Source organism: Abramis brama, assembly GCF_963993115.1.
Source record: "Abramis brama genome assembly, chromosome: 6".
NCBI lineage: Eukaryota > Metazoa > Chordata > Actinopteri > Cypriniformes > Leuciscidae > Abramis > Abramis brama.
The window spans coordinates 32,157,028-32,184,231 of record NC_139968.1 but is presented as its reverse complement, the minus strand read 5'-3'; the positions used below and the strand labels follow the sequence as shown (position 1 = coordinate 32,184,231).

The window sequence follows — 27,204 nt, the reverse complement described above, 5'->3', positions numbered from 1 at the left end:
TGAGGGCGCTCAGGACGAGTGCAGAATGAATGGAGGTCTATGGCGCTATACCAATAAAAATCCACTTTTCTCAGGATATAATTTTTTGTCTAGTAATTTGAATGTTGTATTCGAAAGGAGATGCAAATAAATTACACATTGCTGGGTGTTAGATTTTTTTGAGTCACTTATTTGCTTTAAAAAGTATTTTAAAGTGTCAATGACGTCATACACATGTACGACCAGAGATACTGCTTAACGGCAATCCTTCACTCACTCTGGTGCGTTCGCGCTCTGCACTTTCTTTTCACTCGAGGCATCGACAACACAGCTGACACAGGTAAACACACGTGCTAGAAGAGTTTTTGTTTTGTTTGTTTCTGGTCCCGCTGCGGATGACACCATGCCATCAAGCGGTATCTCTGGTCGTAATCAGTCCTTCACTGACCAATCAGCGTTCATTAGCAGAATGCTAGCGTGTTATGGGCAACAACAACTCAACCTGTAAGAAATCAAAAGGACATAAGTACTCGTTCATTCAACTTTCGACCTAAAACCCATGTTGAACTTGCAAAATCTACAATCAGATCTGAGATTTCTCAATGGCAATCGGGTGAAAGAATCAAATTTAGCCGTCTAGCCCCATTGACTCCCATTCATTTTGCACTCATGGCGATCGCCTCCAGTGGAACTCTGGTGGTACTACAACCAAAATTCGGTACAATACGCTGATTTCACGCAGCCGTTATTTTGAAATCGAAAGCGAGGCTCCGGTGGGAAGAAAACCGGAAGTGTCGCCTTTAATCATGGGAGAGTCGTGAATGCGATGGCGTATTGTTGTGTTTAATGATGTTGTGTCAATTCTAAAACTGTACATACATTTCTTTCATACTTTAGACTATATACAGTGAAATTTGTTTATAAATAAAATATTTTTTTTATATATAATTCAGAGAGTAAAAAATGAAGCAGGAATGAACTATATACATATCCTATATTAGATATTATCTTCCAATAGTGTAAATCGCGGCAGCAGCTTCAGGTTGGTAGTCCAAGGCATTGTTGTTTATCTGTACTTCCGGGGTTCTTCCCACCGGAGCCTCACTTTCAAGTTCAAAATGGCGGCTGCGTGAAATCAGCGTATAGAGTTTAATAGGGAGTGGGCAGGCTCTCCGTAGACGGGCTCTGACGTATCTCAAACCCCGTTGCACGTTTCCAGGAAACATGACGTTCAACCCGGAAACCGTAACAAAACGTTGCGCACCGTTTTGAACTTGAACATGCCCCTGTTCAAAGCAGCCCCATAGAAGTCAATGGACGCTGGGCTTCAACAGGGAAATGCACTATATGACGCTACGGGAATGTATGAGAAGGAGATCGAGTCAGCCGACCTGATGTAGCTGATTCTGAACGAACTCGTCTTTGAGATTAACGTTTTCTAACGCATTTTTAGGCAATAAAATATTAACACATAGTAGGCCTACATATTTGACCATTCATTTTTTGACATTATGGGGGAAGCCGAGCTTACCTTGCAGTCTTAAAGAAATCCCCACTGATATATCCCCACTGATATATATCATTTTACATCACAGTTGAGAGAAAAGCTTTGATTTGCCCTTTCTTGCATCTGATTTTTCCTAAATGGAGTTTTATAACAATTATTTCAATTAGCAAATTAGTTAGTGTTTAAATATGCAAGATACACAATTATGATACAATTTTCACTTGCAGACTTAATGTAAAGGAAGAATATCTTAGTGGTTAGTGCACAAAATAGTGAGAATAAAGTTTATACTTTATACACTTTAAAGTTTGATAGTTCTGTGTAGGAGGGAAGTCAGACTGTGAGGTTCATCACAGCAAGACAGGAAGAAGCCCTTCACCTACAAACTAAACACAAATCAAACAAATGGCCATTCTCGTGCAAAAGCTGTTTGTCCATCCAGCAGATCAAACCACATTTCTGAAGAAAACCGACCGCAGCAGTTTCAGTTTGACTCAATAGATGAGCTGCTAGAATCACACCTCTGTGAACCTGACAAGAACATGAGATGATTGTGTTTTCAGCGGATAGTTTTTATTAGATCAGATTTTTCACTGAACCACTGAAGAAAATGTTTCATGCGCTTGTTTTGTTCTGTTTGTGCAGGTGGAGTCTGACTGGTAAGACAAGTTCTCTTACGAGAGGTTCTCTCGTATTGCGTAAGCTAGCTTACGCTGCGGGAAAGTCTCCTTTCTCGAGATACTGAAGCCAAAAATTATCCTAATTTTTTAAAACTTGTCAACGCAGTGCGGCAGCCTGCAGACCTAGGGCAAGCGAATCGCGTGCCCATTGGCTGCTCTGCGGCAACTGCAGCAGCCTATGGCTGAGCCTTGCGCGTGACGTCACGTCCAATGAGCGCGCTTGGTGCGCTTAGTGCGTCACAGCCCGTCATTAGGGGTGTGGCTTAGCGTATATAAGCAAGGAACAGAGGCTGCTTCGCTGATTTCTGTCTCTTCAGCGAAGCTCTTCGCATCGCTGATCTCCGAGGAAGCCGCCGTCGAATCCAGCGACCAGCACGCCGAGGATCTCAGCCTGAGGACGCCGGCCGCTCGCCGCCTTCAGCCTTCCCTGCCTGCTGCGCCATCCGGCATATATATCCTTTTCTGCTCTGTGTTGTGTGTTTGTGTGTCCGCCGCGACACACTTGCATCTAAAAGAGCGCGAGGCGTTGTTTCAAATGCCTCGCACATCCTGTGGCTCGTGCAGAGCCGCGCTCAGCGACGGAGACCGCCACGTGCTGTGCGCTCTCTGCCTGGGCTTTGACCACGCTGTTCGCGCTCTCTCCGAGGGCGGCTGCGAACAGTGTGAGGAGTTACCGATGTCGACCCTATGGGCTCGACTCGCTAAATTTGAAGAAACTCCACCTTCTCCGGCCGCTTCTTCCGGGCCACGTAATAAGAAACGTCGCTCTCAAAGGCCGCCGGAACTGGACGCTACAGCTGAGTGCTCGCCGGAACCTCTCCCGCGAGCCTCGCTCTCTCCTTCCCCCCCACCCTTCACCGACGCGCAGCGGCCGGCCACTGCCCGCACTGCCGTCGCCCTGGGGGATGATGCAGATGATGCCGCTGACAGCTGCTCTCTGCTCGCGTCTGACAGCGAGGAGTGGTCGGGCTCTCACCGCTCCGCCCCCTCGACTCTGGAGTCTTCTCGAACCCGCGCTAGTGTTGACGCAGAGCTTCTCCGCCTCCTCACTTTAGCGGTCGAGAGAATGGGACTGGATTGGTCCCCACCTAAGGAGCCGGAGCCCAATCGCCTTGATGGGTTTTTTCTGCCTAGCCGCCGCCCTGCGCCTGCCTCTAGGTCAGCACCCTTCCTGCCTGAGCTCCACGCCGAGCTCTCTAAGTCCTGGAACGCTCCGTTCTCCACCAGACTCCGCTCGCCAGTCTCCTCGGCTCTCTCCCAGGTGGACGGAGCCGCCGAGAACGGCTATAACGGCATCCCCGCCGTTGAGGATGCTGTGGCAACGCACCTTTGCCCGCCGTCTGCTAGATGGCGCTCAAAGTCTGCCCTGCCGTCTAAAGCCTGCAGGACCACCTCAGCTCTCGCCGGCCGCGCTTTCGCCGCCTCCGGCCAGGCTGCTTCCGCCCTGCACTCAATGGCTATTCTCCAGATCCTTCAAGCCGACCTCCTCCGTGAACTGGACAAGAAGGGCTCGGATCAGTCTGCCTTAACCGATCTGCGCAGCGCTACGGATCTCGCGCTGCGCGCTACCAAGACCGCTGCTCAAGCCATCGGCAGATCCATGGCCGCGCTCACCGTCATCGACAGACACCTTTGGTTGACGCTCGCGGACATGAGTGAGTCAGAGCGCGCTGTGTTTCTGAACGCACCACTCTCGTCCACCGGCCTCTTTGGCCCTGCGGTCAGCGGAATTGTGGATCGGTTCTCTGAGGTACAAAAGGCGTCGCAGGCGATGGACCTCTTCCTGCCCCGCCGTTCGAGCTCAGCCACAGGCCGCCCTCAAACTCAGCCTCCTGTGCGCAGCTCTAACCAGCGCTCTTCCAGGCCCCCCAGCGCTTCGCAGCGACGCCAGGGCAATCGCCCCAGGTCGCGCTCGACCAGCCGTCACAGACCGCCGCCCCCACGGGGCCCGCGGCCCAAGATCGCGTTGAAGCCCGAGCCCGCGAAGTCCTCCTAGCATCCGCAAGGAGGAAAAGATGGTTGAGTCCCGCTACGGCCGGACCGCCATCAAAACGCACAGCTCTGTCAGTCCCCTATGTTCAGGCTACTGCAGCAGCACACACCGCAGCCAACGAGCCAGTATTAACACTCGCTCGCCTGCACACAAACGCCGTTTTCACGGCGACCCAGATAAATCTCAAAAAGAGTATAAGTGCTTTAAGTGTAGAAAATGTGCCCACACCCATGTGCTCACTGCTTCACACAAGTACAATCCCCATGGTAACGCGCCCAGAGCGCTCTCTCATAAAGCGGCCTCACACCGCTCGAGTACTAAATGTAGTAAATGTGCCCACACTCCCGTGCTCACAACTACTCGCTGCTCGCTCTGTCACTCAGTTACCTCAAATTGCTACGGCTCAAGCCGCAGGGGTATTAAGTGTAGAAAAAGTGCCCACTCCCGTGTGCTCACTGCCTCACACAGACCAGGTTCCCATGGCAACGCGTCCAGAGCGCTATCTCTTAAAGCGGAAACTTTCCGCTCGAGCATCAAGTGTAGGAAATGTGCCCACAGCCCTGTGCTCACACCTGTCCACTGCCCGCTCTGCCAGACAGGTTGCAAACCTCATAAAGCCCCCAAACACTGGCCGTGTCATAAGTGCAAATCCCGCGCCAGCTCACGAGCACGCGCGCCCACTTTCAGACACCATAATCCCCACGCCGCTCTCGCGCCTGGGTTATTTGACAGCAGTTCACGCTCCATCGTCCGAGATCGAGCTACTAAATTCTGCACAGTCGGCCAGCCCTGTTCTTCTGCCCTCGTGTCCGAGCATCGGCGGCGCGCGCGCCGCCCCGTCTTCTCTGATACAGGTTCCCCATCCCGCGCAACGCGGCGATCTGAACCCAGAGACCATTCGACCCCTAGCTATGCATGCAAAAGCATGGGAGGCTATTCAGGGCACGTCAGAATGGGTGCTCAACACCATAAGACACGGTTATTCGCTCCAATTTGCTCGTCGCCCTCCGCGCTTTCTAGCGCAGACGGAAACGAAAGTGAGTTTGGAAACAGCACATCTGCTTCAAGCAGAAATAACAAAGCTGCTGCGAAAAGGGGCCATAGAACAGGTGCATCCTTCCCTGAGCGAGTCAGGCTTTTACAGCCGTTACTTCCTCGTTCCCAAGAAGGACGGAGCATTAAGACCTATTTTAGATCTGAGACATCTGAACAAGGCTCTCATGAGACGGCCGTTCAGGATGATTACAACCAGACAGATCCTCGCGCAAATTCGCCCAGGAGACTGGTTTATCTCTCTCGATCTGAAAGACGCGTATTTCCAGATCCAGATAACTCCCCGTCACAGGCCATTTTTGAGATTCGCCTTCGACGGTCGAGCTTATCAATACACAGTCCTGCCGTTCGGCCTGTCTTTAGCACCCCGTACATTTACGAAATGCATGGACACGGCTCTCGCTCCCCTGAGGAGTCAGGGAATGCGAATTCTGAACTACTTGGACGATTGGCTCGTTCTAGCGCAGTCAGAGACAGAACTTGTGTCTCACAGAACAGCGCTACTCGACCACCTGGAGGGTCTGGGTCTAGCGGTCAACTGGACCAAGAGCTCGCTCTCGCCCCGGCAGTCGATTTCCTTTCTCGGAATAGAACTGGACTCGGTGGCGATGACGGCCAGATTGTCGGAGCAGCGCGCGCGCCGCATCCAGCGCCTCGCTGCATCCTTCAAAGAAGGCAACCGGGTTCCCCTGAAGGCATTTCAGCGCATTCTGGGGCATATGGCCTCAGCTGCAGCAGTGCTTCAGCTGGGTTTACTGCGCATGCGCCCGCTTCAACGCTGGCTGAGAACGCGCGTATCCCATCGAGCCTGGGCGACCGGCGGCTCGCTAATCAGAGTGACTCAGGTCTGTGTCTCAGCCCTGCAGCCCTGGCTAGCAGCCGAATGGTATCACACGGGAGTGAATATGGGAGTGGTTTCACACCGGAAAGTTGTCTCAACAGACGCGTCCAACCTAGGTTGGGGAGCGCTCTTCGAAGGCAGACCGGTCTTTGGCCACTGGTCAGACCAGGAGAATCTCCTACACATAAACTGTCTAGAGATGCTCGCGGTCGAGAAAGCGCTCATGCACTTCCTCCCTTTCCTCCATGGTCACCATGTTCTAGTCCGCACGGACAACACTTCAGTAGTGGCCTATGTGAACCGCCAGGGCGGTGTCAGATCAAAGCAACTCTGCGCCCTGACGGAACGCCTCCTCGTATGGGCTCAGCACTCTCTGCGCTCTCTGAGAGCATCGCATGTGCCTGGCCATCTGAACGAGGGCCCCGACAGACTGTCCAGGGACAACGTTCCCCCTGGGGAGTGGTCTCTACACCCCCAAACAGTCCAGTCGCTGTGGCGCCGCTTTGGCAGAGCGAAAGTCGACCTCTTTGCGTCAAAAGACAACGCACACTGCCCAGCGTTCTTTTCGAAGAGCGAGGACGCGCTGGCCCAGCCTTGGCCCAGCGGCCCGCTATATGCGTTTCCACCAGTCTCTCTGCTGCCTCAGGTCATCGAGAGAGTCAGGAAAGCGCGCCACACAGTGCTCCTCATAGCCCCGTTCTGGGAGAACCAAGCTTGGTTCCCGGAACTCATACAATTGGCAGACTCAGCCCCTTGGCCGATTCCGGTGCGGAGAGACCTTCTCTCTCAAGCCCGCGGCTCGATTTGGCATCCCCACCCAGAGCACTGGTCTCTGCATGCGTGGAGCCTCAACAATTACATGCTGATCTACCAGAAGGGGTGATGAACACGATCATACAATCTAGAGCCCCCTCCACGAGGCGGCTCTACACGTCTAAATGGTCTGTGTTTAACAAATGGTGCACTACCAGAGGGCTCAATCCACAGACATGTGGGGTCTCGCAAGTATTGTGCTTCCTTCAAGAGCTACTGGACGCGGGCAGGTCCCCCTCCACGCTCAAAGTCTATGTCGCGGCCATTTCAGCGCTCTCTGTTTCAGAGCCGGGCCGCGCATTAGGAAGGAACGAGTTTGTCATCCGCTTCCTTAGAGGAGCGAGGAGGATGAACCCCCCGCGACCCCCTTCGGTTCCTATGTGGGATCTTTCACTGGTCTTAGACGCACTGAAAGCACATCCCTTTGAACCCTTAGAAACTGTGGATATGAAATACCTCACGCTCAAAACCGTTTTTCTGATAGCACTGTCTTCAGTAAAACGTGTGGGAGACCTTCACGCGTTATCCACTAACGCTGCGTGCCTCGAGTTCGGACCCAATGACTCTAAAGTTATTCTCAGACCGAGGCATGGGTACGTCCCAAAAATTTTGGGCACTCCCTTCAGAGCGCAGGTCATTTCCCTTTCAGCCCTGCCGAATACTGGCTGCGAGGCAGATAGTCACCTCCTCTGCCCAGTTAGGGCGCTGAGAAGCTATATTTCGCGCTCCGCCGCCTTCAGGCGTTCAGAGCAGCTTTTTGTTTCGTTTGGTGGGCGCACCAAGGGTCTCGCCGCCTCGAAACACACCTGTCCAGATGGATAGTCGATGCTATCGCAGCTGCTTACGCATCTAAAAACCTGCAGTGCCCTTTGGGCATTCGGGCACACTCCACCAGAGGCATGGCCTCATCGTGGGCGTGGTCCAGTGGGATTCCCATTCATGACATTTGTGCAGCGGCAGGCTGGGCCTCCCCCTCCACGTTTGTTAGGTTTTACAACCTGGAAGTTCCCGCTTTGCAGGCCAAAGTGCTATCAGTCTAAGTCTCGCGTAAGCCAGCCCACTGTCTGTGCGCGGGCTACGCTGCTGATTTAGCTCTACTGGTTGAGCTACACTATATGGAAGTGTTAGTTGGACCGGCTGTGCCGCTCCCTGCCCCATATTATGTGCTTGTGTACTGTGGTATCTTGGCCGCCCAGCTCCGCTTCGCGTTCCCTGGGCTCCCCATGGGATTCATTCAGGATGCTGGGCGCGCGCACGGCGTTGACAAAGGTGTTCCCGCAGCGTAAGCTAGCTTACGCAATACGAGAGAACCTCTCGTAAGAGAACGTACTCGGTTACTAACGTAACCTCTGTTCTCTCTAGAGAGGGAACGAGTATTGCGTAACCCGCCGTGCTCTCGCCACGAGCTCATTTCGCTTCATGCGACAGAAACCAGCGAAGCAGCCTCTGTTCCTTGCTTATATACGCTAAGCCACACCCCTAATGACGGGCTGTGACGCACTAAGCGCGCCAAGCGCGCTCATTGGACGTGACGTCACGCGCAAGGCTCAGCCATAGGCTGCTGCAGTTGCCGCAGAGCAGCCAATGGGCACGCGATTCGCTTGCCCTAGGTCTGCAGGCTGCCGCACTGCGTTGACAAGTTTTAAAAAATTAGGATAATTTTTGGCTTCAGTATCTCGAGAAAGGAGACTTTCCCGCAGCGTAAGCTAGCTTACGCAATACTCGTTCCCTCTCTAGAGAGAACAGAGGTTACGTTAGTAACCGAGTACGTTATAAATATATATCCAATATATTTCTTGCATTTGCTATTTTTCCCAGGTAGTTAAATCAAACATTTGGATTCAGGCCTATCTTTCAGTGAGCTGAAAAAGTCCCATATTTAAAGCTACTGAAACATCCGCTGTTCTTCAAATCACATTTAGTTACAAATTCAATCTGATTTCAGAATTTGTAAACCAAAAAGAGCCTTAATCAGTGACAAAACCTCTTCATGTTCTCCAGGTGTGTTTGGTGATTCAGTGTCAGTGATGGAGGGAGATTCTGTTACTCTAAACACTGATCTTACTGAAATACATGAAGATGACGATGTACTGTGGAAATTTGGAGCTGAAACGTCTCTGCTAGCTGAAATCAGTAAAGCTGCTGGGATTTTCTCCACATATAACGGCACTGATGGGAGATTCAGAGACAGACTAAAGCTGGACGATCAAACTGGATCTCTGACCATCACAAACACCACAACTGAACAAGCTGGAGTTTATCAACTAGAGATAACTGGAGTTAAGTGGTTGTCAAAAACATTCAGAGTTTCTGTGTATGGTGAGTGGAGACGTGTTCACATATTCTTGTTTTAATAGAGTAATATTTTGATTTCAGTATAAGTTAAGCAGAATCGACAGAATTTGTGGTATAATATTGCTTAATACAAAATGTATTTTGACTCGCCCCTCATTCTTTTAAATAAGAGGAAAAAAATGGAGGTTACGGCGAGGTGCATACAATTAAAGTGAATGTTAACTTATTTGGATGGCTTAAAAGAAGAAATGTGACGCTTTATCATTTAATAAAAGCACATTAGTTAATCTGTTAAAACTTGTGTATTATTTGAGCTTTAGGGTCTTTTTTGAGTTATAGTATCAAAGCGACAACATTGTAAAATTAGATTAGAACTTTACACAGAAAAGTTTAGGTAAGCATTTTCTATTTACATTTCTTTTCATATCGTTCACATCTTGTGGCTTTACTATTGAACAGTATTTTAATGTTTACGGATCTGCCCCATTCACTGCCATTGTAAGAGTCTCACTGTAACACGGATTTTTGCTTTTCTGCTGGACAAGTGGAAATAAATTGTGTGGTAATATGGCACAAATGCTATTGATTTAGCTTAACTTGAACTAAACTGCAAATATTCATTTTAAATATTTACATACTGGAATGTACAATCATTTTGTAGTTTGAGATGAGAAACACTCACTGACCATCAACCCACTACACCGAAAATGATCATCTTTGATTATTCTCTCATGTTTTCCAGCTCGTCTGCCTGTTCCTGTCATTATCCGTAACTCTTCACACTGTTCTTCATTAAATTGTTCACTCGTGTGTTCATCAGTGTTGAATGTGTGTGATGCGACTCTCTCCTGGTACGCAGGAATCAGTGTATTGTCCAGCATCAGTGTGTGTGATCTCAGCATCAGTCTCTCTCTACCTCTGGAGGTGGAATATCAGGATAAAAACACCTACAGCTGTGTGCTGAACAATCCCATCAGCAACCAGACCACACATCTGGACATCAACACACTCTGTCACACATGTGCAGGTACCACACAGCTCTGATGATATATGGGTGTATTTACTGACCTGATCTATCATGTTAATACAGTGATGATGCTTGATAGAGATTCACTAATGGTTCATTTTTTTCCATTACAGATCAAGGCCTATCTTTATTGTACATCGTCCTGATCTCTGCTGCTGGATCTCTGATGATTGCTGCTATAGTCGTGATCTTCTGCATCTGCAGGAAATGTAGAAAAACAGGTCAGAAGAACAAGCTATTTATCTATAAAAATATTTATTCTTTTAAGGAACAAATTTCTAAATGATATTGAAAACTTTTTCATTTTAACACATCTGTGTTATTATTAATGCAGTTCAGACACAGGAGGAAGACAGAACTGCTTCAGCTTTGTGTAAACCAAAAACACGATCCAAGGTAAGATCACTGATGACTGTGTTGCAAGAAGTTGTTGCAGTCAGTTAGTGTGATTGAAGCTGCTGAGTGAAGTTTTGTTTTAAAGGCCCCAAATGGTCAGTGAAGAGACGTGTGTGATCAATCGTTCAAACTGTCATCATTACTAACTTCAGTAGAGAGCAGATCAAAAGGACAGTTTAAGCATGTTAGCACCTCAGTGTATTACTGAAAATGTATTTAAAATGTACCACAATTTATTGTAGCCTATTTATTTCAGTAGCAGTAATAGATTATAATTGATAAATCATTATATTAAAAGCTTAGTTCATCTAAAAATGTTTTCTCAATTTTTTATGACAGCCTCAGTCACCATTCACTTTCAGCGTATCTTTTTCCATACAGTGATAGTGATGTGGTGACTGTCAGTCAACAACATTATGCCTTGTTTTTTTTACAAGCCAACTGAAATCTTTTATCCACTGTTAACGGCAGACTTGTGTGTTTGCTGTGGTCGAGGAGATGTGCATAAAGTGGTGTGATGAAGGCCGCTCAATCGTCCTCCACGATTCACGCTTTCATTATTTCAATATTTTTCCGCCAAAAATAGTTCTCAACTTGTAAAATTGGGCGTAACCACATAGGCGTATACTGAAAACACAGGCGCTGAAATAATGGGCCGAGATTCCATTTGACTCGACACTTTTTGAGCGAGATGTGTATTAATCTCAAATCAATATAGCTAAATTCTGTCTTATTGCAAAAGAGCAGGGCCCGTATTCATAAAGAATCTTAATGCAAAGAGTAGCTCCTAGTGACAAAATTCTAAGAAAATTCTTAGAAATGTGGGCGTTTACTCTTAAAATTAAAGAAAAACTCCTAGTAAAGAAAAAAGTAATTCAGAAAGCATCTTAACCCTTAAAAGAGGTCTTAAGGTCAAAATTGATAGGAGCACGGACGAGGACTTTTAAGCGGCTTAAGAGTTTCTTCAGCAGAGGAGAAAATGGCAGAAAGACGAAGAGGGAGAAGAAATGTGTTGCAGACAATGGATGACAGTGAGTTAATAAGACACTATAGATTAGATCGTGCAGGGATCATGTTTGTGACTAATCTTTTTAGAGACACGCTAATATCTCAGACACAGCGCAGAAATGCCATAGCGCCTGAAATGAAAGTAATCACTACATTACGATATTTGGCAACTGGGAAAATTCCATGTTTGATACATTAAAACCAACATTCAAACCACCGCTTAAATAGACATGCCAGCAATCAGTGTAACTGGAAAGAGTGGAACAATTTTTATCATTCTAAGCAATCAAATACCTTATAGGAAATCAACAGCATGGTAAATAAAAAAAGGATTTATATACACATATATAATGTGTGTGTGTGTGTGTGTGTGTGTGTGTGTGTGAGAGAACGATCAAATAGGAAAAATTACGCATGTAAGTTCAAAGTGGAGGCTTAGAATAGACCCTATACTTAAAATCACTTTTTTTTTCCCTTCTTGGACAACCAACCAATCACAGTCTTCAAAAGATTGTGTCATACATAGCAACGGGGTCAACCCCGCCTCCTCACTAAGATAAAAGTTTTTATATTTTCCTTACTCAGAGTTGCTCTCAGATCGGTCCCGAATCGCTTTTAAGCTAAGACTCCTACATAAAAGTTTTTAAGCTAAATTAAGAGTTTTCTGAGAGGATTCTTAGAATCTTTATGAATACGGGCCCAGAGGTTTAACGAGTTCTTGCAAAGTACAGATATCTTATAGCAAAAATTACTCAATTACAAGTTACAAATCACCAAGTTTAATATCATTTGAGTACAAGTTTTATAGGCCTTCCCCCGGTTTCACAGACAAGGCTAAAGCCTCGTCCCAGACTAAAATGCATGTTTGAGCTGTTTTAACTTCAGGCAACTTAATATATAGGGGCCTAGACAGCTACATAGTATCAGCCCAGATCCAGCCCACATCTGGTACACCTGGAATCCACACAGCCCGGATGTGGGCCGGATCTGGGCCAACACTATGTTGCTGTCTGGTTGTATATATATATTTTTTTCTAAATCATGTTTTAAAAAGCTACTTAAATGTCCAAATTGAACTAAGGCCTAATCCTGGCTTAATCTAAACTCAGGCCTCAGAGTATCTGATTTTAACAGTACTTAAGTATTTTACTCATACTGAGGGCTCAAAGATTCAGTGAACAACAAGAAACAGTTGATTTGTGTGGAGAGCAATCATAATGTTTATTTGTTCATATCATATGTTTATAAGTTGAAATAAAACTAACCCCCCCCCCCCCCCCCCCCACACACACACACACACACACACAAAAAAAAACTGCAATCGACACAAGAGTCTCTTAAACATCTACACACATTCAAGTCTCAGTTAAGCTCTTGTGCTGAAAAAGGGCAAATAAACCAATATCCTTCAAAAAGGTCTCTTCAATATAATGGATAAATAAAATAATTTTAAGTAAACTGAAATAGTCAAAGCCTGCTCGCACTGGATGTTCTTGATTCGGCCTCATCAACGCTGCAGTCATGTCCTCATCTCATATATTAAACTCTGCTATTCACAACTAATGCACTCACATTTGCGAAAAGTAGCCATGTCTATTTTTGCTGTGCTGCACGTGCTGAATTAAAGTGACCGCACGTTGTTCGCATAAAAATAACATAGATTGACAGAAAAAAATATACTAATTTGACCATAATACACTGCCGTTCAAAAGTTTTGGATCAGTAAGATTTTTAATGTTTTTAAAATAAGTATTTTCTGCTCACCAAGGCTGCACTTATTTGATTAAATAAAAAATAAAATAAATAAAAATAACGTTAAATATTATGACAATATAAAATAACTGTTTTCTATGCTAATATATTTTACAATATAATTTATTCCTGTGATAAAAGCTGAATTTTCAGCATGATTACTCACATGATCCTTCAGAAATCATTCAAATATGATGATTTGATGCTCAAAAAACATTAATTTGAAAACAGTTGTGTACAATTTTTTTTTTTGGATTCTTTGATGAATAAAGATCAAAATCCAAATGAAAAGGCACGAGAACCGGCTGTTTTGTCCGTTTAAATTAAAAATTAAATTTAAAATGTTTGTGGATTTAATAAGAAAAGTATGTTTAAATGTTTTGCCACTTGCTTGGTCAACTTAATATATAATTCTAAAAGTAATTGAATAATATGTTGTTTAAATGTAGTGCTTAAACTACATATGTCTACATATGTCTATGAAATATTGTAAAACTGTAAAACTGTACAAAGAATCACAATGCTGAAAAAGCATTTTCAATTTCAAATTTTAGTTTTGAAATAAAAAACAATAAATAAATGTTGTGTTTGTGCAGCCGTGGATGTTTTGCACACTGCAAACGTGGCATATGTGAAAGAGCCCGCAGAGAGTGGGGCGAGTAGGACCTGAGGCCGGGGATACACATATAATCAATTAAACGTTCAAATATAATGATTTGTTATGAATTGTATTCATTATGTGAAATCAGTTACACCTGAGGCTGATGTGGCCTACTGATTTAAATAATCCTTTGTTTCTAATCATATGTGAACAGTTAATAAATTGCATTGTTACTCTAAAATCACACATTTTAAATCACACATTTAAACATAACAAAGTTGTTACCCATGTTATCTGTGCTGAAGTGTGTCCTCGAGCTGCAGCTGCTCTGTTTCTTCATTATTCTGAGATGCAGATTCACTCGGCCCTTGTTTGTTTTGTAGACGTGCTGAAAAAACAGGTATACTTGCTGTTGCTTTTGTGTGAAACACTGTTAGACTTTTCTGTAATTTCTACAGTTATTTACTTTAAATCCCCCAGTATTATACTGCTATTTCTCTTTACAGTAAATAACTGTGATTCCAATTGCATCATGGGAATTTTCTATGACGTCTAACACCACATACAGAGACTTACTGTATTTTTTAAATTTGCTGTATACTACTGTATTTGACATAACTGCCTCTCTGGCTGGCACCATTCCACCGTGCTTTTTATTTCCTAATTTTTGCCTTACACCGCGTGTCTACAACGCTATAATAGCCAGAGGCTGTCTATATTGGACACATTGAAGCGACCGGACCTTTAAATGCAAACCTGTTTATCCCTTGTAAGAACTAGCGCGAGCGCTTGGACTCGTATCGGACTACGTCTGAAATATAACGGCCGCGGCGCATCACTACACTGTCTGGGATTTGTCGTGTCGCGTCAGACATACATCCAGTGTAGGTAATGGGGTCTGTCTTTTGTTGGATAGCGAAGTTCGTGTCTGGCCCGGGGAAGAGACGGAATTCACTTCACCGAGAGAGAGATCAGCAAGCAAGGTAAAAAAAAAAAAACATTCTGTGTATGTTGACCATAGACTGGCTGTTGACAGGATTGTGCCCAGTTTAACGTATGTTAGTAGCCTGACGTCGTCATACTCAATTCTAGTCAGAATGTGAGTCTGATACTTTTCCATAGAGATTTGATTATGGGGCGTGTCTCAACCAAACCAGGAAAAAAAAAAACTCTGCACTCAATTGGATAGACCTACAACCAATCAGAGCAACGGAGTAAATGACGCATGTTCTTCATTCATATTTTCAACCAACAAAATGTCGCGGCTCTCTGTTCCTCTTTTAAAATGAATGCGCTGTCGATATAACAGACGCGATGGCGGAATCTACACATGATGTTTCATAAACAAAGTTCGGGAGGAGCACGTACAAATAATCAATCCAATATAAACTTGTCATCAAACAATACCATGTCTAACGTTACCCTATCTATCAGCATGAGGAAGCATATTCACTCTGTAAACTTACCTAACACTCCTTGACAGTTTTTCAGCATCCCTCCACCACCCCGAATCCTCACTCTTGTCTTGTTCTCTCACAACCAGGAATACGGGGGAGCATGGCTACCGAGCCCACAGCCCTCTCCTCGGACAGCACGTCATATACGCATTTATTCTATCGACTTATTTGTGTGAAATCTTATAAACGCATTTATTCTATCTGACTTATTTGTAAATGTGAACTCGTGAAATCTCAATTCTCCAGCAGCAGTCGTCTTTGTTGTAAACTAATTCAAATCAAGCGCTTTGGTGACGTGGACGATTACGTTGCATTGCTCATCTGTCCATCATCGTATAAAGCCCGCCCTGACAATTTGATTGGTCCGAACAATTTTTGTTCGGGCATAATAGCTCCTCAACGGAGCGAGTCCAGACCGAACTTCCCGACCAAAAAATATTGTGGGCGGGGTTCGGGCTGGCACCCAGGCTAGTATGTTAGCCTAACGTTACTCGTCGTCAACATGGCGGTAACGAACTTTACCATGGTAAACTGAGCTAACGTTTCATTTTACACACCTTGTTAGATTATTGAATTGTCGAATATGCCAACGAGCAACGCGTTTACATTAACAATAAATGTGAATAAACTAATGTGAAATTCTGTTTATAGCCTAATGTTGGCCTACTGATGAGAACCTTTATAGTTTTAGCATTAGTTTGCAAACTATACCATATTATATATTTTTTTTATGGAATTTAATATTTACTTCCATTTTTGTGTTTAAAGGCAACTGCAACAAAGCGCCAATTCGCGCCAGATTCCAGAGGTAGGCCAGCCCATTTGTGATATATTTTGAGATAAGTTTGCTGAAATGATTAGCATACGCTATGTGAAAATTGCTTTTGAGCCACTGGTGCAGACTAGGTAGCTTACAATATCTTATAAAATCTCTATAAAATTGGCTAACTTTATATCAAATAAGTGACCTTTGCATTATGTCTAACTTTATTACACAGCAAATGAACCAATCAGAAGATGGACCATTGTCTTTGTTCAGTCTCACCAGATTAAATGTATCCAGGTAAGCACTGCAGTAAAACTCTCACTAATTCATTCATACCAAATCTAGCATTCTAAACAACTTAAGTTTATATTTTTGCATTATTTTTATATTTTATTAGCCAGAAGACTCTACCATTGCAGTTCCACGGTCCTAATATCAGCGCACAGGTGGGTTAACTACTGTAGGAAGGAGAACGATCATCACACAGTGATTTCTTGCATGTATCTTACTGTGTATTTGTCTCAAACAGGTACTCCTTCACTGCAGACAAGCTGAAATGGGCTAAAATCATCGATTTCAGTCGGTCTTTCTATGGATCTCAGCATTTTTGGACAGAATTTAGGATTTGTAAGTATTAAAATTTAATCTGGCATAATTTAATTTAGTTCTTTTGTATGCTATTTATTGACAAAAGCTGTTTACAAATATATATTCTTAAGTTTTTGTGAAAATAATAATAAAAATTAACAAAAAAGGAGGTTAAAAATAATGTGACACTAATATTCTCTCTCTCTCTCTCTCTCTCTCTCTCTCTCTCTCTCTCTCTCTCTCTCTCTCTCTCATATAGTTTTGGAACCGGGATCTCCTCTGAAGGACTGAGTACATTTGTGTTTGTGGGCACGCACACAGACCAGGGAACACTCTGATGTTGTCAATCAAGTTCTGAACAGGAACCAATCTTTGGAGAAGTTCGTTTATTCACAAAGGTGGACAAAAACATTGTGTTGGCTTTTTAAAGATTATTTTGATGATGACTTTTACTCCTATGCTGTAGAAAAGATGGAGTAGACAGTCAGACATTGATAATAATAAGAAATGTTTCTTGAGCATCAAAGAGACTTCTTTCAAAAACATTACGACACTTAAATACTTCTTTTGGCCACCAGTGTACATGAATCCAACACATTTTTGGAAATAAGTGAAATTATTTTTAAGGTGGGGTTATGTGTCTTGTATTGTGAAAAGAACTGTGTTTTGTCCTGTTTTGGACATTTCCTTTTTGAATGCTTAAAAATGTATTTATATTCTGCAGTTTTATGAATGTAATGGTTGATATTTCATTATAATACTTGTATAAGCTAAACAACCAATGACTCTACATTCATTTAGTCAAATGCTAATGTTTTGTTTATGGTTTTATGTATGTTTTCAAAAATGTTTGCAGTGAAGGACAGCACATAATGTGTTAATTTAACACGTTTACACATCTTTGTGTTAACCTCTCTGACATATTTACTTTGTTAAAATCATTAACACAATGAATGAGTTAAAATTAACACAAAAAATGTTGTCTCTAAACTCACCCATTCATGTGTAAAAATTTCACACATCATTTCCAGCATTGGCATGTTTATTTTGTGATATATATGAAATGTTTTAAATAAAAAAATGGTATTTTGTGATAACTTTGTCTAATTGGTTTGTATGAAAGTAGTACTTATATAGGATAAAAATAAAATTAATCATATATCAAAATTATCAATTCTAATTTATATTTAGTACAAATAAAAATAATTACAGTAGTGTACTGATTAGCTTAGTTTTTACAGTAATGCACTACTGATTAGCTTCGTTTTTACAGTAATGCACTGTATTACACAAAACTGAAATACGGTTTGGTACTGTAACTCTTAATTACAGTAACTTACTGGCAACAGTGTTGCCAGTAAGTTACTGTAAAAAACCCTTGAAAAGTCTAACAGTGAAGACAATCATTATCAGTGCACAGACTGTCATGACAAACCTTCAGAACTTAGTAATCTGTCTGATTATTTAACGGTTTAAAAAGACATGCAGTGAACTGGATGATTGATGTCATTTCTTCTTGCTGCTTCATGTTAGCATCTGTTCTGTAATAGGCTAGTGGTAGTTCTTTGAAAAACAGAGTTCTTTGGCCTATTTGTAGATTCAGCTTTGCTTTAGCATCTTTTAGCACACACGATAAACATTAATAAGGTCTTTTAAAAGTGATTCACACTTACACTTTAAAGAAAATCAGACTTAGACTTAAAGTTGTTCTGCTATCGATGTACTGATTGAGTTTGTTTCCATTTGCAGAAATCAAAGACGGATGCTGTGTATGAAAATGTCCCTAAAAAACGATGATTAGCCTACTGTTTCTACCGGAATTGCAATACCTTACACCTTTTGGTGTTGCTCACATTTATTCTCTGCCAGGATGGTTTTCTTCTGTCTGTTTTGTTTTTTGCTCTTACTATTACATAATTTGATTGTTTGGATTATTTATTTATTTTATTTTTTGTGCAAATGCTCTGTATTAGAATCATTTGGTGGTTCTCCATTAGCATTAGATTAGCAACAGCAACCAGATTATTAATTAAAATGCTCTATTTTAAGTTTATCACATCCAAATGTATCAATATTTCATTATTAAATACTGATCCCATTTACTTCTTGTTTTTTGTTAGCATGCTCTGCTGGACATTTAGTCAAATCTATCACAAGCACATCAACGCTCTCTAGTGTCCAAAGCAGAAATCACATCTCTATAAAACCTTACCAAATTTAAATTTAAATGGCAAATTTACCATCACAGTGTATGTGTAGACTTGGAATTAAGCCTTTTCCCCGTTATTATTTGATTCACAGGACAGGACACCAGTTATCTTGGCAAGAAAAATCTTTATTCTTATATGTCAGGAGAGAAACTGATGTTATATTCATGGCAGGTCTATGCGTTTCCGTGTTTCTCTGCTGTAGTACAGTAAGATTGAGCTTAAATACACAACTAAGCGACTTTCGTCTTCCTTTTAAGGTAACAAAAACATATAGATTATGTTTAAAATGGAATTTACCCAATGCTTTCACATGGTAGGCCTACAATCCACTATCCACAGTGGAAAAGAGAACTGTGGATAGAGAACTCTTTCTCTAAAGGAGAACTCCGGTCAATTTTAACATTGAGCTCATTTTTTTGTAAATTTGGAGTGCTGTCAGTACAGAGAACAACGACAAAAATCGGTGTTGCCTACACCGTGTTATCCTCTTTTTAAAATTTGCACCCTGTTGACTTCAATGGGGCAAGTTTTAAACCTGCTTTTAGCCTCTTAACATCCTTGATGTGTCATTACAAGTGCACAGAAAATGTGAGTGATTCCTTTAGAGTGAACACGGTGAATCTGACTGCAGTAGATGTGAAAGATATGAATAAAAATGATGTTAATTCAGCCAGCGCACATACCTGTATTTACTTCCTGTTTTCGGTCGAAGTCCACAGTAGTCGATTGTCGAGTTCAAGCACGTTATCATAGGTAACTAAGCAACAGTGGAGAACTTGACAATCGACTACTGTGGACTTCGACCGAAAACAGGAAGTAAATCCAGGTATGTGAATATCACAATTGAATGAACTCAAATTGACATTAATTTATAACAAAAACATAAATACACATCTCAAAAAAAAAAAAAAATCCTTTGACAGTTACAATAAACAACAGAATCAGCTAAAAAAAATATATATAAAATAAAAGAAATGAAAAATAATAATAATTCTGTAACATTTAAATCCAATGAAGACAAATAGTATAATAGTAATAGTGCCATGCATGTTACTATTTTAAATAGTAATAGTAATCTTGTTATCCAAATTTATTGCTGGTAACGTTTTTTTTAGAATGCTATAAAATATTTAGGCTACATGTTTAAATTTATTAAACAAATATAAGACGAATTATTGCAAATTAGTTTCTGCTGTAGTGTTGAATTTGGTGTAGAGTTCAAATTTGACTGGTATTATTGACGCACTGTTACTCTGTGAGCGAAGTGAGTTTCAACGTATCCCCTGTGATTTCCTTTACTTGTCATCTTGTCTTAACTCAATGACAGCCACATCATTTCCATTAAGGATCGCCCCATTACCAGCAGTCACTGATGGTTTGTCTGTATATGTATTGAATGAGGCAGTTTCACCATTCTCCTGTAATAAAACACAGATTCATAGAAATTAACAAGATTAATGTCACAAAAACACAAAAAATAATAGAAAAAAAGTTATCATATTTGAGTAATGTACAAAGGCTGTTTCTGTAGAAAATATTAAAATATGCTAAATGTGGGATTTTTCACTTCATGAATCTTCAGTCTGATAAACTGCAACACAATGTCATCTACTTTACTACAGCAATACATTACTGATGCTACAGTATTAATACTGTATTAATAATATTAATGGTACTCTTACTTGCTCTTTAAATAAAGTTGTACTTTTTATTTGAATATAATTTAGTTTATGTGGGAGTCATTGATACTGGCTCAACTGTGAAGATCTGCATCCGTGGAGAAAATAACAACGGATAAGAAAATGAAACTGTTCACATGCACATTTATGTTACACTCAGATCAGGTTAATTATAGTTAACTAAAACTAAAACTATTTTCGTTACTTGAAATAAAATAAAAGTTAACTGAAATAAAATATTTAAAAAAATATTTTATTTCAGCTATTTTCCAAGGCAACATTTCTCATTTAGTTTAACTTGATGCACTAAAATAACTAAAACTGAAATAAAAAAATAATAAAAACCGTATATATATAATTAATTAAAACTAATTAAAATGACAAAAACTCCAACGAAATTACTAAAACTTTAACTAAAATGAAAGCAGAAAATATAAACAAATATATAAAATATAATACAAAATATTAACGAAAACTGTAATAGTATCTCAGTAGTACTAAAACCATTTTTGTTCATGGAAATCATTATTACAAAAAACAACAACTTTATATAACTTTAAAAAATTGATTTTATTTCAACTAGTTGCTAAGGAAATACTTGTCATTTTCATTTAGTTTAACTTGAACTACTGATATAACTAAAACTAAAATAAATATTAATAAAAAACGTTGTCTTTTAATACTGGAGCACTCGGATGGCCAATTTTAAAACAGTAAGTAATGGAAAGATTGCGTTCAGATTATGATGTTAATACTAAATCAAATCAGGAGAATTAGCTATTTCCAGCTGATCCCCATATTAATTACAGCGTTGGATGTGCACGCTAAAATTAAAATAATAAAAAATTGAAGAAAAAAAAAACATTTCAATTTGACAGTGAAATTTGTGTTTTTCAGTTACCAAGTTCAAGGTGCCACCCATATGTTTGGTTTGATGGGAAAACGAAATCTGTGTTGAAAGATTTCAATGTAAATTGCCATTACGCCAATGCACTGCTCACAAACGAGAAGTATGAAAGAGACACCGCCAGACTTGCACTTAGTAAAATGCATTGTCCAAAAAACCTTTTTGCCAAATGCATGACAGCACTGAAATATGTTGTTATAAATGTATAAAAATAATATTTGTATTCATGGTAATATGTGGATATTATGGATTATGGTAAAAACATCTGAATAAACACTTTTATACCGTTCCCTGAGGTTGAGTTGAGAATGTTCTCAAGACTTGTAATCAAAAATAGGACACCTGTACTTGTATTTGTTTGTTGCAAAATTACAGACAATGCAATTGAGAAGTTTACATTTGCTTGTTGGGGAAGGCTAATATTGCTTGTCTGAAGTTTACCATTTGAATTAGCATAATTACAAAGTTTTATATTTAATAAAATCTTTAAAACCGAATTACATTAATAATACATTGATTTCCCTCAATAAAATGTAAATCGAGTGAGACTGTGTAAAAGGTGTGAGTGTGGATTAGTAATTTGGCCGTCGTCACTATCAAAGTTGCCCATCCCTGATATAGACATTAAAAAACTACAAAAACACAACTTAAATTAAAATGAAATATATATATATATATAAAAAAAAAAAATAATTCAAACTATTAATAAAAATAATACAATCTCAATTATACTCAAATAACACTGCATAACACCTTACTAATATAAAACTGTATTCTTCTCAGTGCAGAAGCACTGAGAATGTGGTGTAAATTCAGTTTTTTGCAGGCGGACAGATTCAGTGCTCATATCTCACCTGATGGCCATTGAGCTGCGTCCTGGGTCCTGTTTGAACAATTAATCACATATTACTTTGGTTAATTATATAGAATAGAAATAGAACAACAATAGAAATACACATTTTTACATATTATAAAGTTGTTGTTTTTTTCCATACAATAAACCTAATATTTCCATCTTGTTAAATCAGCTGTTTGTAATACTCACTTTTTTTACGCATGCGATAGTAAATCACAGCTATATATACAGCAGCAGCAACAAGCAGAACAACAGCAGCACTTATTCCTGCAGCAGCTCCTGGAGACACACCTGAACCTGGAACAGCTGAAGACAGACAGTCATTATTACTAGAGAGAATGATAATCCATGCAGTATTTAACAATGTATCTTTATAACTTTCCACATTGGGCATCAGTTGTATATTGATAAATAGTGTCATCTGGTACATTTTTAATGACCACAAGCTAAAACAGCATTAGTGTGAGCTCAACTGGAAACAGCAGTGTTCACTGGGAAAAATGTCTAATTTTAAGCCTTTTTCATGTAAATAACGTTAGACTTAGAGGTGATGAGACCTAATAGTATATTTTATTATTCAAAACTGCACTTTTTCAAACAGGCCACGATGAAAACAATAATACTGAACTGTATTTCAAAAGTAGAGGGAAAAGGCATTGAATAACTAGATTATACTCACTGATGACAGTTACAGGTAATGTTCTGCCAATACTGAATCTGCTGCTGTTGATCTGTAGTTTATAAAGTCCAGAGTCTGTGTTTCTGGTGTTTGTGATGGTCAGAGATCCAGTCTGATGATCCAGCTTCAGTCTGTCTCTGAATCTCTCATTACACTGATCATCTGTACAGATCTTACTCTGATCTCCAGTGATTTCAGCAATGAGAAAGTCATTAAAATACCACGACATTGAATCATTTGGGTTTCTTACACCAGAATCAAAAGTAACAGATTCTCCCTCCTTCACTTCATCTCGTTCAGCAGCAGGGACATCTGAAACACAAACCAACAGATGCTGGAGGATCTTGTGCTGAGAAAACTCAACAACAAGATAACTGATAAATTTACAACAAAGACATGAAAACTACTTCATATGTGCTTATAAAAACATACTTACTGTACAACTAAAACCCAATAATTATGATGATTAGATACATTTAAACAGATCATATGAAAAGATGATCAGGGATTAAATTATGAGAAATCGTCTTCTTCACTAGAATAAAACTAACAGATAAAACTAATGGATCACCAATTAAAAGACATTAGTTTTAAATCATTCTGTTCTGTTCTGTTTAATGATGCTGGTAAAGACAACAAGCAAACACAATGTGATTTAAACACATATAACCTGCTTTTAAACATTCATTAAATGACTCACCACGAACAGAAACACTGAAGATGTTTTCACGGGTATTGCCAGTGTTGATGATCTGTAGATGATAAAGTCCAGAGTCTGTGGTTGTGATGTTCATGATGGTCAGAGATCCAGTCTGATGATCCAGCTTCAGTCTGTCTCTAAATCTCTCAGTATCTTCATTACACTGAACATCTGTACAGATAAAACTGAGATCTCCACTGATTCGAGCTATACTAGAGTCCTTAAAATACCATTTAATAACTTCTTGTTGGTTTGTTTGAACACCAGTGTTTAGAGTGACTGAATCTCCCTCCATCACTGACACTGACACTTCATCTGAACCAACAGCAGACACACCTGAAGAAGAAATAAAGAGTTAATTATTATAATTCAAACTGGAATTATCTTGTAGATTGTTTGCTTTGTTCCAAAACAGGGACAAATATTACAAATATTTTATTTTCTTCCTGGATCATTTTGCTTTCACAAGGCAACATTTCAAAGCGTACCTCATAGCATCATCACCCACTGCATTTTATGCAACACTTTCCCATTATGAATTATAATATAGCTTGGTTCTTTGGTCTGTTTGGTCAGATTGCTTTCTCACCACAACAGAAACGCTCCAGAGTTCGTTTTCGTTCAAGCAATCTCAGACTTTGCTGTGGATCCGAGCGCCACTGCTGAGTTCATATATGCCAATATCCACCAAAGCAATATATGGAATTAAAGGGATAGTTTACCCAAAAATCTAAATTAGCCCATGATTTACTCACCCTCAAGTCATCATGACATACTTCTTTCAGACGAATACAATCAGAGTTATATTAAAAAAATGTCCTGGCTCTTCCAAGCCTTATAATGGCAGTGAATGGCCATTTTGGACTCATTTTCATTTTGGGTGAAGTATCCCTTTAAGTATGGACTGTGTAAGGCTCGTCTGGAGCAGTTGTTTTGGAACCTGGTGCGTTTTCGTCCTTAGTTTGGTTTGTTTAGGCATGTAAAAGGTTTAAACATGGAATTTGAGCTCGGATGCACAATAAAACAAACAGCCCGAGATCACTTGAATGAGGAGTGTTCACGAGAACGCAATCCGACCCAATAGACCAAGCTGCAAGCTGCATGATGCATCATAATTCATAATGGGAAATGATTCATTAGAATTTACTATAATTTATTAATAATAATTATTATAAGTTATTATAATTATCTATTCTAATGGATCCATTCTTTTACATGATCCATGTTTTAGGGAGGTTTATCTTGATTTTAGTGGTCAAAGAACCAGGATCCCGACTGGTGGCTTAATGCCACTTCACTGGCCACTAAGTTCACCCAGCCACTATTGAGCTCTGAATACCACTCTTGCTGCAAGTAAATACATTATTTTATTATTATGATGAAGATATTCATAACAATAATGGTAATAGGGTGACCTGCCAGTGGATTGTGCTCCCAGGCAGAAACTGATTGAACCCCTACAGACAAGTATTAATCTCATTAACTGTCATAGTTTTCACTCTGAGTTTCATTGTAAACATTAGAAATGATTTGGCAATACACTGTCATGTCACTAAAGAACAGATCTGATTTTATTGTTTTTAACACAATCATGTTGTAGCATTTTACTTGGCACTATATTTTTTAAAATGTTTACTTTTGGTATTTTGTTGGTGTAGCAGCATCACCCAGAAAAAAACATAACAATTTAAGTCACTGGAACAAAGCAAATGACCTACAGGCCTGAAAACACCCCATCTCTTCCTTTTATTTTCAAGGTTCAATGTTCAATTTGTTAATTAATTTTGCATAGTGGCAATAGTAATAAAAATAATAAAAAATACTGTGATTTTTGAACTGTGCCATAATAAAAGTATTAGTAATAATAATAAAAGTAAAACGGAAATTACAATAAAACGTTGAAACACTTTAATAGCCTATATTAACCGGCAGCCTGTACTATATTTATAGATTGTAAATAAATAGCATAGTAGGCCCACTGAATCGTTAAAAACCAGATTACAAAACTACCACAGGTTAGCATAAGTGTCTGTTAGCCACTTATATGCTCAAATATATTAATAATGAAGGCAAATTAATTAATTGACTCGATTTCGTGTATCTGAAAGTTCAGATACACGAAATCGAGTCAATTAATTAATTTGCCTTCATTATTAATATTTTTATTTGTACCTGGAGCAGCTCACTAAGGGATTTGAGAGTGCCACCATGAATACTGTTGGTAGACTCATCCTGATCAATATGATCTCCGTAATTTGCACATTAATGTATTAGTACATTGAGTCTCAGCTCGCTTTAAGACAACATAAATTAAACTGCGTCATAGGCCGCAGTCTGGATGAATGAATATTTATTCAAAAGCGATCTTTGTCTAACAAATGTTTTTGTTGTTGTGCTAATGGCCATGTAGCCAATAAGGCGAGTTGCTGTGCTTCCTGTCCCCTCCACCCTCAGAAAAGTGTCTAAAACTAAAACAGATCTTCACTCCTCACATAAAACAGCATCAGTTAAGAAATAACAAATGGACTTCTGTCAAGTGTAACAAAAAACTGACAGAACGGAAATGAGATCGTAAATGCATGTCTTACCGAGTAGGACAAAATACAAAACACATATCTTCCACGAGACTTCAGAATTCATTTTCACTGCTGTTCGATCAATTCCATGAATTCTTCTTCTTCTTCTTCTTTGGGGTTATTGGCGGTTCGCATTCTTAAAAAGAGCATTAATTCCATCAGTTAAATGGAAATAAAAGCTTTATGTTATTCCCAATGTCCGAGCGCAAAAACGTACTCGGTTACTAACGTAACCTCGGTTCTCTCTAGAGAGAGGAACGAGTACTGCCAGAGCCCGTCTACGGAGAGCCTTGGCACTCCCTATTCAGCCCCATTGTATTGATTTTGGTTGCAGTTCCATTAGAATTCCACTGGGGGTGATCGCGAGCGAGTGCAGACTGAATGGGAGTCAATGGGGCTATACGGCTAAATGTGTCTCTTTCACCCGATTGCTGTTGAGAAATCTCAGATTTTATTGTAGGCTTTGCAAGTTCAACATAGGTTATAGGTCGAAAGTTGAATGAACGAGTACTTATTTCTTTTCGATTTCTTACAGGTTGAGTTGTTGTTGCCCATAACAGGCTAGCATTCTGCTAATGACGTCAGCATTCTGACGTCATTGACATTTTAAAAGACTTTTTAAACCAAATAAGTGGCTCTAAAAAATCTAACACCCAGCAATGTGTAATTTCTTTGCATCTCCTTTCGAATACAACATTCAAATTACTAGACAAAAAATTATATCCTGAGAAAAGTGGATTTTGAGGGGTTTTCGCCATAGACCTCCATTCATTCTGCACTCGCTCGCGAGCGCCCCCGCATGGACAGAGACGTGTTACTGCAGCCAGTCCAGAAACCGGAA

The 27,204-nt window shown here is 40.6% G+C and overlaps 2 protein-coding genes across 2 annotated transcripts; one reads left to right on the top strand and one right to left on the bottom strand.

The window, feature by feature from the left end:
* Nucleotides 1-41: 41 nt before the first annotated feature.
* On the top strand, nucleotides 42-18,857 carry LOC311085766 (SLAM family member 5-like). Its single transcript, XM_084118392.1, has 6 exons — nucleotides 42-319; nucleotides 8,868-9,185; nucleotides 9,904-10,188; nucleotides 10,302-10,409; nucleotides 10,523-10,584; nucleotides 18,506-18,857. Exons 1-6 carry the CDS (start codon nucleotides 214-216, stop codon nucleotides 18,551-18,553), a joined length of 927 nt encoding a protein of 308 aa, XP_083974518.1. The 5' UTR covers nucleotides 42-213; the 3' UTR covers nucleotides 18,554-18,857.
* Nucleotides 18,662-27,204, bottom strand: LOC311085761 (uncharacterized protein). The gene is made up of 6 exons (XM_084118385.1): nucleotides 26,376-27,204; nucleotides 23,788-24,123; nucleotides 23,088-23,399; nucleotides 22,598-22,714; nucleotides 22,407-22,435; nucleotides 18,662-20,384 (listed from the first exon to the last, which is right to left on the bottom strand). Exons 1-6 carry the CDS (start codon nucleotides 26,425-26,427, stop codon nucleotides 20,262-20,264), a joined length of 969 nt encoding a protein of 322 aa, XP_083974511.1. The 5' UTR covers nucleotides 26,428-27,204; the 3' UTR covers nucleotides 18,662-20,261.